The sequence below is a fragment of the Bufo bufo genome, chromosome 6 (genome assembly GCF_905171765.1).
Source record: "Bufo bufo chromosome 6, aBufBuf1.1, whole genome shotgun sequence".
NCBI classification, from domain to species: Eukaryota; Metazoa; Chordata; class Amphibia; order Anura; family Bufonidae; genus Bufo; species Bufo bufo.
In genome coordinates this window covers 31087506-31100236 of record NC_053394.1, presented here as the reverse complement: position 1 = coordinate 31100236, position 12731 = coordinate 31087506, and the positions used below count along the sequence as shown (strand labels likewise).

The following is a 12731-nucleotide window of genomic DNA, read 5'->3' as shown; positions in this document are numbered from 1 at the left end:
AAACCACACGGCGCTCCTTTCCCTCTACGCCCCACCGTGTGGCCGTACAGTAGTGTTCGACCACATATGGGGTGTTTCTGTAAATGGCAGAGCCAGGGCAATAAAGATACAGTCTTGTTTGGCTGTTAACCCTTGCTTTGTTAGTGGAAAAATGGGTTAAAATTGAAAATTTGGCAAAAAAATGAAATTCTCAAATTTCATCCCCATTTGCCAATAACTCTTGTGCAACACCTAAAGGGTTAACAACGTTTGTAAAATCAGTTTTGAATACCTTGAGGGGTGTAGTTTCTTAGATGGGGTCACTTTTAGGGAGTTTCTACTCCAGGGGTGCATCAGGGGGGTATAAACAGGACATGGTGTAAATAAACCGGTCCATAAAAATCAGCCCTCCAAAAACCACACGGCGCTCCTTTCCCTCTACGCCCCGCTGTGTGGCTGTACAGTAGTGTGCGACCACATATGGGGTGTTTCTGTAAATGGCAGAGTCAGCGCAATAAAGATACAGTCTTGTTTGGCTGTTAACCCTTGCTTTGTTAGTGGAAAAAATGGGTTAAAATGGAAAATTTGGCAAAAAAAAGAAATTCTCAAATTTCATCCCCATTTGCCAATAACTCTTGTGCAACACCTAAAGGGTTAACAACGTTTGTAAAATCAGTTTTGAATACCTTGAGGGGTGTAGTTTCTTAGATAGGGTCACTTTTAGGGAGTTTCTACTATAGGGGTGCATCAGGGGGGCTTCAAATGGGACATGGTGTAAATAATCCAATCCAGCAAAATCTGCCCTCCAAAAACCATATGGCGCACCTTTCCCTCTACACCCTACTGTGTGGCCGTACAGTAGTGTACGACCACATATGGGGTGTTTCTGTATACGGCAGAGTCAGGGCAATAAAGATACAGTCTTTTTTGGCCATTAACCCTTGCTTTGTTAGTGGAAAAAATTGGTTAAAATTGAAAATTTGGCAAAAAAATTAAATTCTCAAATTTTCCCACTTGCCAATAATAGATTTTACAAAATTTGTTTTGAATACCTTGAGGGGTGTAGTTTCTAGAATGGGGTCATTTTTGGGTGGTTTCTATTATGTAAGCCTCGCAAAGTGACTTCAGACCTGAGGGGTTAGGTCATGTGATATATTTATAGAGCCGGTCGATACGGACGCGGTGATACCTAATATGTCTACTTTATTTTTTTCCCTACTTTTCCCTAATTTTTTTTTTACTTTATTTAGGGGAAATTACGTTTTTTATATTTTTTTACTTGAAACTTTTAATTTTTTGGGGGGAAAACTATTTTTTCAACTTTTTTTTTCACTTGATTTTTTGTCCCACTTTGGTACTTCAACTTTTGGGGCTCTGATCCCCTTTACAATGCATTCCAATACTTCTGTATTGGAATGCATTGGCTGTATGAGTAATACAGTGTGTATTACTTATACAGCTTCCTGCCTGTCAGATACAGGGGGCTGGATCTCACAGGCTGGTCACCGGAAGGCAGCGCCTACACCCGCTGCTGATCGGAACTACACAGGACGTACAGGTACGCCCTGTGTCCTTAAGTACCGGGACATCAGGGCGTACTTGTACGCCCTATGTCCCTAAGAGCTTAAAAATAAAATGATATTAAGCTTGTATTAAGCTTATATTAACCCGGTAGATCTCGTACTACTTCTCCCAGTTCCTCAAATGTAATCTGCTGATTTTAGTGTGTTAAAGCCTCTTGAGAAAGAGTAGGCAGAATACAATCAGACAAGTATTCATCTAGTACCTGGGATCTGGTTTCAGGGTTTTTAGGAAGCTCTGAAGGAAGGGAGTACAGGAAAGTATAATATGATTGGAAAATGTCAGCAATTTTCTCTGGGTCGATATATTGAGTGCCCAACAGATCTTTCATAACCTGGGGAGTTGTTGTAGCTTCGCGGTCCCGTAACTGTTTTGCCAATAGCGTATGGCGTTTATTGCCAAATTCGAAAAAATTCTGTCTAGAGTATCTTAGAAGCTTCTCTGTTTTATTAAGTGTAATATTTTTTAGTTGGTTTCTGAGGTCTAGTATCCTCTTGAACAGGTGCTTTAATGGTCTGGTGGCCAGGTCTTGTTCTGCCTGATGTAACTCTGCCATGTATTTTCTGTAGTGGATATCCCTGTCTTTTTTAATCTTAGAAGCTGTTGAGATGCAACATCCTTGAAAAAGTGCCTTATGGGCCTCCCATAATGTCCCAAGTGAGGAAACCGATGATTCATTAGTCTGAAAGTAATTGATTAGGTGAATTCTCAGTTCCTCTCTTGAAGCTACATTGGACAAAAGGGTTTCATTTAAACGCCAATGAGTGCATTTCGGGGATGAAGCCTCACAATTCAAGACTACGGTTAATGGGGCGTGATCCGACCAAGTAATAGGGCCTAATGCTGCTGAAGACAATGCTCGAAGAGTCAATAGATTGCCAAAAAAGAAGTCAATTCTAGTGTGCGTTTGATGTGGGTGGGAAAAAAAGGAGTATTGTCGCGCAGTGGGATTATCATTTCTCCATAGATCATACAGAGAATAGGAGTGTATAAGCTTACGAAAGTTTCTAGCCAGACGGGAAGAAGCCCAGGAAGGAGGAGTGGGACGTCAAGCTAGTCTGTTGGCCGTGTCAGAAAAGTGGACATTAAAGTCCACTCCTAATATCAAGGCAGAGTTATGGCATGTCCTTAAGATTGACAGAACAGAGGAGAGGAAAGTAATCTGACCTGAGTTAGGTGAATATACACTCACCTAAAGAATTATTAGGAACACCTGTTCTATTCCTCATTAATGCAATTATCTAGTCAACCAATCACATGGCAGTTGCTTCAATGCATTTAGGGGGGTGCTCCTAGTCAAGACAATCTCCTGAACTCCAAACTGAATGTCAGAATGGGAAAGAAAGGTGATTTAAGCAATTTTGAGTATGGTTATTGGTGCCAGACGGGCCGGTCTGAGTATTTAACAATCTGCTCAGTTACTGGGATTTTCACGCACAACCATTTCTAGGGTTTACAAAGAATGGTGTGAAAAGGGAAAAACATCCAGTATGCGGCAGTCCTGTGGGCAAAAATGCCTTGTGGATGCTAGAGGTCAGAGGAGAATGGGCCGACTGATTCAAGCTGATAGAAGAGCAACGTTGACTGAAATAACCACTCGTTACAACCGAGGTATGCAGCAAAGCATTTGTGAAGCCACAACATGCACAACCTTGAGGCGGATGGGCTACAACAGCAGAAGACCCCACCGGGTACCACTCATCTCCACTACAAATAGGAAAAAGAGGCTACAATTTGCACAAGCTCACCAAAATTGGGCTATTGAACACTGGAAAAATGTTGCCTGGTCTGATGAGTCTCGATTTCTGTTGAGACATTCAAATGGTAGAGTCCGAATTTGGCTAGAACAGAATGAGAACATGTATCCATCCTCTGATGGCTACTTCCAGCAGGATAATGCACCATGTCACAAAGCTCCAATCATTTCAAATTGGTTTCTTGAACATGACAATGAGTTCACTGTACTAAAATGGCCCCCACAGTCACCAGATCTCAACCCAATAGAGCATCTTTGGGATGTGGTGGAACGGGAGCTTCGTGCCCTGGATGTGCATCCCTCAAATCTCCATCAACTGCAAGATGCTATCCTATCAATATGGGCCAACATTTCTAAAGAATGCTATCAGCACCTTGTGTAATCAATGCCACGTAGAATTAAGGCAGTTCTGAAGGCAAAAGTGGGTCCAACACCGTATTAGTATGGTGTTCCTAATAATTCTTTAGGCGAGTGTATATTGCATGAAGTTACTTTCATGCCAGACAAGGAGCCATGTAGGATGAGGTAGCGACTGTGTGTCAACTTCTGTTTTTTCAACTTGCAAAGGGCACGTTCTAGCTATTAGTATGGCGACTCCTGCTATTTTGGTTGGGGCGTTCGCTATGAAAGATGTAGGTAACCAATGTTTTGCAAACAGTAGTGACCCCGTTCCTGACGGATGTGTCTCTTGGAGAAATATTATCTCAACTTAATACCTACGCATTTCTTGGAGAACAAGTCTCCGTTTAGAGGGTGAATTCAACCCCTTAACATTTAAGGATAACACCTAACCATATTGGTGTATAAAAGACCTTAACTGCATTTGATGGGGGGTATGTGATCCCTGTCAGGTATTTCAGGTCCCAGCTGATCAGTCTCCAGGCTGCTCAACACTCTCATAACCACCCACGTCCCTGAATATGCCAGGAGTGGAAATTACCTCTGGGGGGCGAAGGAGAGAACAAAACAGAAAATATAATAAGACATGAGAGAGTAGAGCACAAAACAAAAATTAAAAACATCCTTAATAAAACTATTATTAAGTGGTACAATCAAAAAGGAATTCTGATTAATATCAGAACTAAACAATTTAACATTCGGTTTCTTTTGGAGTCTTATACTAAGGCCCTGAAACAATAATAAGCCAAAGACTACCAATAAGACTCCCATCGGGAGCATGGTGGGAGCCAGAGAGAGAACCACTAAATATTAATAAAAGAGAGTATAAACTAGAGTCGAGCCTAACAAGACTCCATAATAATAAAGTGCTATGTAATCCCTCAACAATAAGGAAGTAAGGAAGTAAAGTAAGGCGGAATAAACTGATACTTAATCAATCGTCCAACAATTGTGTGAAGCATCTGGACAGCCTTCAGTTCCTGATGTATCTGTCAGCGGGTCGCTGTCAATTATTTCAGACGTCGCTTGTGGGAGGCGACCGTAGACCAGGTCGGTAGGAGCGGAGGGAGATCTGTCAGGGTCTCCCAGTCGGGCAAAGATGGAGGCTTAATGCCCAAGTGTGTGCAGAATTCCCATAGATCGTCAGGTGTACGTAAAACTGCTGTAGATCCGTTCTTCCTCGCTGAAAGGCTGAAGGGGAATCCCCATCGGTACGGAATAGCAAACTGGCGAAGTAACTCAAGTTGTGGTTTTAAGGCTTTGCGCTTCTGGAGAGTTATCCATGACAGATCTTGGAAAACGGACACCTGTGAGCCCTTGAAATCTAGGCTTCGTAGGGTCCGAGCTTTAGACATTATATCCTCTTTCAGAGAAAAGTCATTGACGTAGCATATATCTCGCGGGGGACCTTTCATAGATTTAGGACGGAGTGCTCTATGTGCCCGATCCATCTTAATAAGGTGTGATGTTGGGCAATCAAGAATAATGTTAAAAAGGTCATGTAGTATTGCAGTAACATCTTCACTTTCTTGGAATTCAGGGACCCCTCTCACGCTGATATGGCGTCTTCCTCTGTTATCCAAATCCTCAACATGTCTTTGTAGGTCACGTAGAAGAAGGGACTGCGTGGTAGTGCGTTCTTTGATATGGCATACCACTGATCTAGCTGCATTGTGATCTTCCTTCAGCTGGTTGAGGCGAGAGCCTATATTTTGGACGTCTTTTTGGATAATCGCTACTTCGGCTTTAAGTGCTTCTTTAACTTCTGATACTAGGGCTTTAAAGTCTTGTTTCATTGGAAGCTGTTGTATGTGGGACCACCAATTAGGTGGAGGAGACCCAGGGGGGTCTGGGGTTGCTGAACTTGAGGATGAGGATGACCTATGTCTTGAAGGAGACCGAGACCGCAGGATCAGAATGTCTGCGCAATCTGCAGGCTGAAGCATGGGCATCTCCTCAGGTGCAGGGTATGCATTTCTCCTGCTGTGATATCTCAGAGGCATATATGACATGGGGTGAGAGAATCCTTGAAGGGGGGGGGGCAGATGTCCCCTTCTGTAAGAGTGTAAGCTCATGTTCATTATCAGTGCCTCGTGGTGTATCTGGTGCCAGAGGTGTTAATGGAGCCTCCATTGGCAGCGGTGATGCACCTTCTGGCTAGGGATTTAGAAGCGGGCTCTGAGAAGTTCTCTCAGCAGAGGGTAAAGGAGACTGCGGCGCTGTTTGACGGGGCCCATGCTCATCTCCTATCGTATCCAGCCTTGTGGGCTTTAACTGCTGCCTTACCTCCACATTTGGGAGGATGACTTACTCCATAGAAGGGTATCCAGGCTGGCGCATATTCCGCACTCCGATAGGTGCGGGGAGCAACATAGGAACCAGGAGGGACATCGGCTGTGAGGCGAGTGTTGTCCCGTTTCTGAGCTGCGTGGCGTGGTAAGAGGGCGCCATCTTGGGATCCAGCTCGTCATTTTCCCTGCGCACGAAGGCGTCCATAGTAAGAGACCCTGGGGACTCCAGGGGGTCCATGTTGTGTTTAGACAGCTTCCCTGTCCTTCTCTTCCCCATGTTTTGAAGGTGGATGCTGATTTTAAGCTTGATGGAGCTTGCCTGGCACAGAGCTCAGTATTTAGATGTCCGTCTCCATTGACTTGGTCGCCTATTTTTTATAACGGTTTAACTTTTTTTTTAATAGAGGCGTAATCGCCGTAGATATTTTTCCAAATGGTTAAAGAGTTCTCTTTTGTTTCATCAACAGGGCGACACCTTATGGTTCTGTGGTATGTGCGATTATAACTATACACCAGGTCTTGTAACTTGTCAATGTATCTGTATGTGTTTTGTTCTCTAAGATAACGCCCCATTCTTGTTTTCAGCGTTCTACTAAACCGTCACACCGGATTTATTGGAAAGTCCAGACACCCAAGCGTATTTAGAAAGATTTTTCTAAAGAAAATAATGCTGTAAAATACTTTAATCTATCATCGACACAAGATCGGCTTGCCATTGGTCGTCTATATCAGACACCACGACTTTGTTTCTTTTAAATTATTTTTGAACTGGTTTGTACAATGTGTAAATATCCTCGTTGTTCAACCAATTTTTTACAGCGTCTTTTCTTATTCCAAATTTTCGTACTTCTCTGAATAAAGGCTCATCGCCTCCGTAAGAACAGACAGCTTTTGTAGTACTGTTTTTTAAATATTTCGGAGTTTGCAGTCATATTAGCGACGTTTTTAAGCATCTGCTATCGACGACACGCCCTAGCGGTTAATGCAATTTTAACTAATCAAGATAGTGTATTTACTGTAAAAAAAAAGAAAGAAAAAAAAAAGACTACATTTTTATTTAAAAAGTCATTTTATGTAAAAACATTGATATATTACACGCAAATACATTTGTATACACCGTCAAAGTAAAATTTACAACGATAACCATGCCGTCTGTAACAAATAAAAAACATTATCAGGCGCTACATACAAATACATTTAAAGTAAAAGTTACAACGTTAACCAAGACGTCTGTAACAAAGGCGGCGTTCTGTTTTTAGGTAATAAAGAGCCTCGCCTTAACGCAGGGGTTGTTGTTACGATCGGCTGCTGCCTAAAAGGGGTATGAACCGTTTCAAAAGGTTTGTCGGGCGACCCTCTTTTTAAAGTTCTCTCGTTCTTGTATTACCGATCACGGTTGATGGCACGTTCAGTTCGGCGATGGTTTCCATGAAGAAGTCCCACCCGCGAAGCGTTTTAGCCTTAAGCAAACCGTGACTCTGCGTCGCGACGCGAATCAGGTCGATGATGTTGGATCCTTGTATAACTTGATCTTTGTAAATGAATTTGTATTTCAGTACTACAAAAAAAATATATACGCACAAGTTTTTCCTGGTCATAGCATATACGGTCGTGTTTCAGTACAACAAGAAAAATATATATTCTTAGTGCATTTCTGCAGTTAATTCTGGTGAAAGCGTATAGTGGCCTATTTCAGTCCCACAAGAAAAATGTATTCTCAGTTCACTTCTGCAGTTATTTCTGTTGAAAGCGTATAGGGGCGCATTTCAGTAAAAAAAGAAAAATATATATGCACTGCATTGTTGCAGTTATTTCTGGTGAAAGTGTATAGGGGCGTATTTCAGTACTACAAGAAAAATGTATAAGCACTTCACTCTAAGTTTTTCCAGGTCAAAGCGTATTCGGTCGTGTTTCAGTACAACAAGAAAAATATATTCTCAGTGCATTTCTGCAGTTAATTCTGGTAAAAGCGTATAGGGGCGTATTTCAGTTAAAATAGAAAAATATATACACACTGCACTGTTGCAGTTATTTCTGGTGAAAGCGTATAGTGGCCTATTTCAGTCCAACAAGAAAAATATATTCTCAGTTCACTTCTGCAGTTAATTGTGGAAAAAGTGTTTAGTGGCCTATTTCAGTACAAAAAGAAAAATATATTCGTCGCTTTTAGGGGCGTTTTAATTTCCATTTAATTTGTTTAGTTCAGCTACAAGTATGTCAGGCAGAGAAGTGCCAGGCCATGCACAGAGGAGTGGTCGAGGCCTAAATGTTTCTGGTACAAGCAGAGGTCGCAGCAGAGTAAGGGGGCGTGGCAGCAGGAGTCACAGCGAGAGGCCTGAGCTCCCGGTGTCATTTAGCGGTTGTGTCTTGACCAGCAACCCAGCAGTTCTTGATTGGTTAACTCGGTCATCCACGTCATCCCAAGTGACATCAGACATCCCCAGCCAACAGTCAGTGGGTTCGTCAGACACAACCCTTAGTTGGCATGGCCTGGGAGCAGGCCCTGTGCCCTCACCTGCCTTCAACCTGCCTCTGTCCTTTTCAGTTCCCTCACAGCGAGAAGTACTATATGCTGTGGGTTCAGCTCCACCTTTCAGCGAGGAAGATCTACAGTGGCTTGCAAAAGTATTCACCTCCCTTGACTTATTTTGTGTTTTGTTACATTACAGCCTTAAGTTCAATGTTTTGCTAATCTGAACTGTATGTGATGGATCAGAACACAATAGTCTAAGTTGGTGAAGTGAGATGATAAAAATATATAAATAAAACTATTGTTTAGAAATAGAAAACAGAAAATTGGTATGTGCGTATGTATTCACCCCCTTTGTTAGGAAGTCCATAAAAAGCTCTGGCGCAACCAATTACCTTCAGAAGTCACATAATTAGTGAAATTATGTCACCTGTGTGCAATCTAAGTGTCACATGATCTGTCATTACATATGGACACCTTTTTTGAAAGGCCCCAGAGGCTTCAACACCAGAGGCATCACTAACCAAACACTGTCATGGAGACCAAGGAATTCTCCAAACAAGTAAGGGACAATGTTGTTGAGAAGTACAAGTCAGGGTTAGGTTATAAAAAAATATCCAAATCTTTGATGATCCACAGGAGCACCATCAAATCTATCATAAACAAATGGAAAGAACATGACACAACAGCAAACCTGCCAAGAGATGGCCGCCCACCCAAACTCACGGACCAGGCAAAGAGGGCATTAATCAGAGAGGCAGCACAGAGACCTAAGGTAACCCTGGAGGAGCTGCAGAGTTCCACAGCAGAGACTGGAGTATCTGTACATAAGACGACAATAAGCCGTACGCTCCATAGAGTTGGGCTTTATGGCAGAGTGGCCAGAAGAAAGCCATTACTTTCAGCTAAAAACAAAAAGGCACATTGTGAGTTTGGGAAAAGGCACGTGGGAGACTCCCAAAATGTATGGAGGAAGATGCCCTGGTCTGACTAAAATTGAACTTTTCGACCATCAAAGAAAACTCTGTCTGGCGCAAACCCAACACATCACATCACCCAAAGAACACCATTCAGCAGCCGGGACTGGGAAACTGGTCAGAGTTGAGAGAAAGAGGGATGGTGCTAAATACAGGGATATTCTTGAGCAAAACCTGTACCACTCTGTGCATGATCTGAGGCTAGTGGGGAGGTTCACCTTCCAGCAGGACAATGACCCCAAACACACTGCTAAAGCAACACTTGTGGTATAAGGAGAAACATGTAAATGTGTTGGAATGGCCTAGTCAAAGCCCAGATCTCAATCCAATAGAAAATCTGTGGTCAGACTTAAAGATTGCTGTTCACAAGCGCAAACCATCCAACTCGAAGGAGCTGGAGCAGTTTTGCAAGGAGGAATGGACAAAAATCCCAGTGGTAAGATGTGGCAAGCTCATAGAGACTTATCCAAAGCGACTTGGAGCTGTGATTGCCACAAAAGGTGGCTCTACAAAGTATTGACTTTAGGGGGGTGAATAGTTATGCACATTGACTTTTTCTGTTATTTTGTCCTATTTGTTGTTTGCTTCACAATAAATAAAAAAAAACATCTTCAAAGTTGTGGGCATGTTCTGTAAATTAAACGATGCAACTCTTCAAACGGTGAATACTTTTGCAAGGCACTGTACTAGAGGACAGTCAGCAGCTACTGCCCAGCCAAGATCTTGAGGAGACATCTGCGGCTTCCTCCGCTAGGCGGGCAAGTAGTGATGAGGAGAGTGGAGCAGGAGCTTGTGTTGTGATCGGTCAGGCTCCTGACCCAGAGACCGTTGAGGAGGACATCAGTGACGTGCAGACACTACTTGATGATGATGAAGCTGATCACACTTGGGAGCCGGGTGCAGAAGGCGCTTCATCTTTATCAGGAGAAGAGGGTTGCAGCTTGCCTGTGAGGCAGCGGCTGAGCCAGCAAGGTGGTAGCATGACTGGGAGTCAGCAGTTGCAGGTCGAGAGCCAAACGTGCCCGGGGTAGACCACCTGCTTCGCAGCAGCCCACCTGCCCAGGAAGTAGTGGTGCAGGAGTTCACAGATGCAGCGACGGTAGCAGTCAGTCAGTGCGGACTGTTGGGGGGACACCATACGGAAACTGCAGGCAAACAACACCTTTGTCATCAAGGAGGCGGATAAAGGCGGCAATGTGGTCCTATGGGATATGGACCTGTATACAAAAGAGGCGAACCGACAGCTACAGAACAGAACCTTTCATGTTCCTTTACCATCTGATCCTACAATGGTGTTTAAGAAGAAGTTTGATCGATTATTGAAAACAGCACGAGACATGTTCATCATCACTAAGAAGGAGCATTTGTTTTTAGAGGTGAGTCATCCTATCATTCCCACATTTTACATGCTCCCGAAAGTGCACAAGGACCTCCGCAACCCTCCGGGTCGACCCATTGTGGCCGGCATCGGGGGCCTGTGTGAACAGGCTTGCACTTATGTGGACTTCTTTCTTCAACCCATTGTTTTAGGACTACCCTCCTACGTACGGGATTCTCTCCATTTGATAGAAATGTTGGAACATTTACCAATCACTACCGATGTATTATTGGTAACCTGCGACGTCGAGTCTCTTTATACAAATATTGCACACAAGGACGGCATCAGGGCCACAACCCATTTTCTGGAAAAATCAACCTCGGAGGAGCCGGCCCACCGCACCTTCCTGGTGAGTCTCCTGCATTTTGTGTTACATCATAATTATTTTGTTTTTGATCTAATTTTTTACAGGCAGGAGTCTGGGACCGCGATGGGTGCACGCTGTGCGCCCTCCTACGCAAACCTATTCTTAGGTTGGTGGGAGGAGACCTGCGTGTACCCGTCGCCGCCTTTCAGTGGGGGCGTGGTGGGTTGGTTCCGCTACATTGATGATGTCCTGTTTCTTTGGCAGGGCTCCAGGGAGACCTGTATCCAGTTCATAGATACATTGAATATCAATGATTTGAACATCCATTTGACGTACACTATATCGGATGATATGGTGGATTTTCTGGATTTGAAGTTGCGCAAAGAGCATGAGCGGATCACTACATATCTTTTCCGAAAAAGCACGGCTACCAATAACCTACTACACTATCAAAGCTTTCATCCAACTCATATGAAGAGAGGGATCCCAAAAGGGCAGTTTCTTAGGTTGCGGCGCAATTGTACCAATGTAACGGACTTCAAGACAGCATCAGCAGACCTAACAACGCGGTTCCGAAAAAGGGGGTACCCTAGGAAACTCATTACCCGATCCTATGAAGAAGCTAAGAATGCTGACCGGATGCAATTATTCACCCCAAAACCAAAAACCAGGGATGGTAAGGTGCATTTGATTACGCGTTATAATAATCAATGGTCAGCATTATACAAGATCCTGGAGAGCCACTGGTTTTTGCTTACCTCTGATCACAGATTGATACCACACATGGATGAAAAACCGAAAATTATTGCCCGTAAAGCACCCTCACTCAAGGACAAGCTTGTCTGTAGTCACTTCCAGCGTCCTACACGGGGACTGAACAGAGGCATCAAGCTCAAAAGGCACACATCCCTGTGGCCAGTGCAATGTTTGTCCGTATATGCTGGGGAAAGATAATTTCATGAATGGTGAGGAACACATACGTCTAAAGCATTACATCAACTGTCGCATGAGAAACGTGGTATATGGGATCATTTGTCCATGTAGGCAAATATATGTGGGACAGACCTCACAGGAACTGCGAAAACGGATCCAGCAGCATATGTCTAATATTACCTGGCCGCTCGTGACCGGGCTGACGAGGAGAAGACTCTTACTTCTGTGGCTTCACACTTTTTGGATCACCATGGGGGTAAGTACAATGGCCTACAAGTTGTAGGCTTAGAAAAAATCTACTCTAATATTAGGGGGACACATATAGCACAATGTTTGTTGAAGGCGGAATCCCGATGGATTTACAATCTTGATTGTTTATCCCCACAGGGCCTTAACGAGGAGCTTTTGTTCACAGGTTTTTATGCTAGATGATTTGTCGCACTTTTTAATTGCTTTTTTTTTTTTCTTTTCTTCTGCAATTTTAGATATACATGCCGTTCACATTACATGTGATTACTTGGTCTTCTATTCCGGGATCGGGTTATCTCCTTCTGCACTTCGGTTGGGGAATCACTTGATTATCGTTCACCATACTGAATTCCATTGGATCATCTTCTTTTTTCCTCGAGGACTCTTTTGTTTGTTCGGACTTGTGATGAC

The 12731-nt window shown here is 43.5% G+C and overlaps 1 protein-coding gene across 1 annotated transcript; it reads left to right on the top strand.

The window, feature by feature from the left end:
* Window positions 1–10664: 10664 nt before the first annotated feature.
* LOC121005481 lies at window positions 10665–12466 on the top strand. The gene is made up of 3 exons (XM_040438250.1): window positions 10665–11180; window positions 11403–11814; window positions 12459–12466. Exons 1-3 carry the CDS (start codon window positions 10665–10667, stop codon window positions 12464–12466), a joined length of 936 nt encoding a protein of 311 aa, XP_040294184.1.
* Window positions 12467–12731: the final 265 nt, after the last annotated feature.

What these genes read in the sequence shown, in the direction of transcription:
- LOC121005481 (XM_040438250.1), top strand. Translation starts at nt 10,665, where the DNA reads ATGGACCTGTATACAAAAGAGGCGAACCGACAGCTACAGAACAGAACC. An exon ending in CGGCCCACCGCACCTTCCTG is followed by an intron (nt 11,181 to 11,402) that starts GTGAGTCTCCTG and finishes TTTCTTTGGCAG; the next exon opens with GGCTCCAGGGAGACCTGTAT.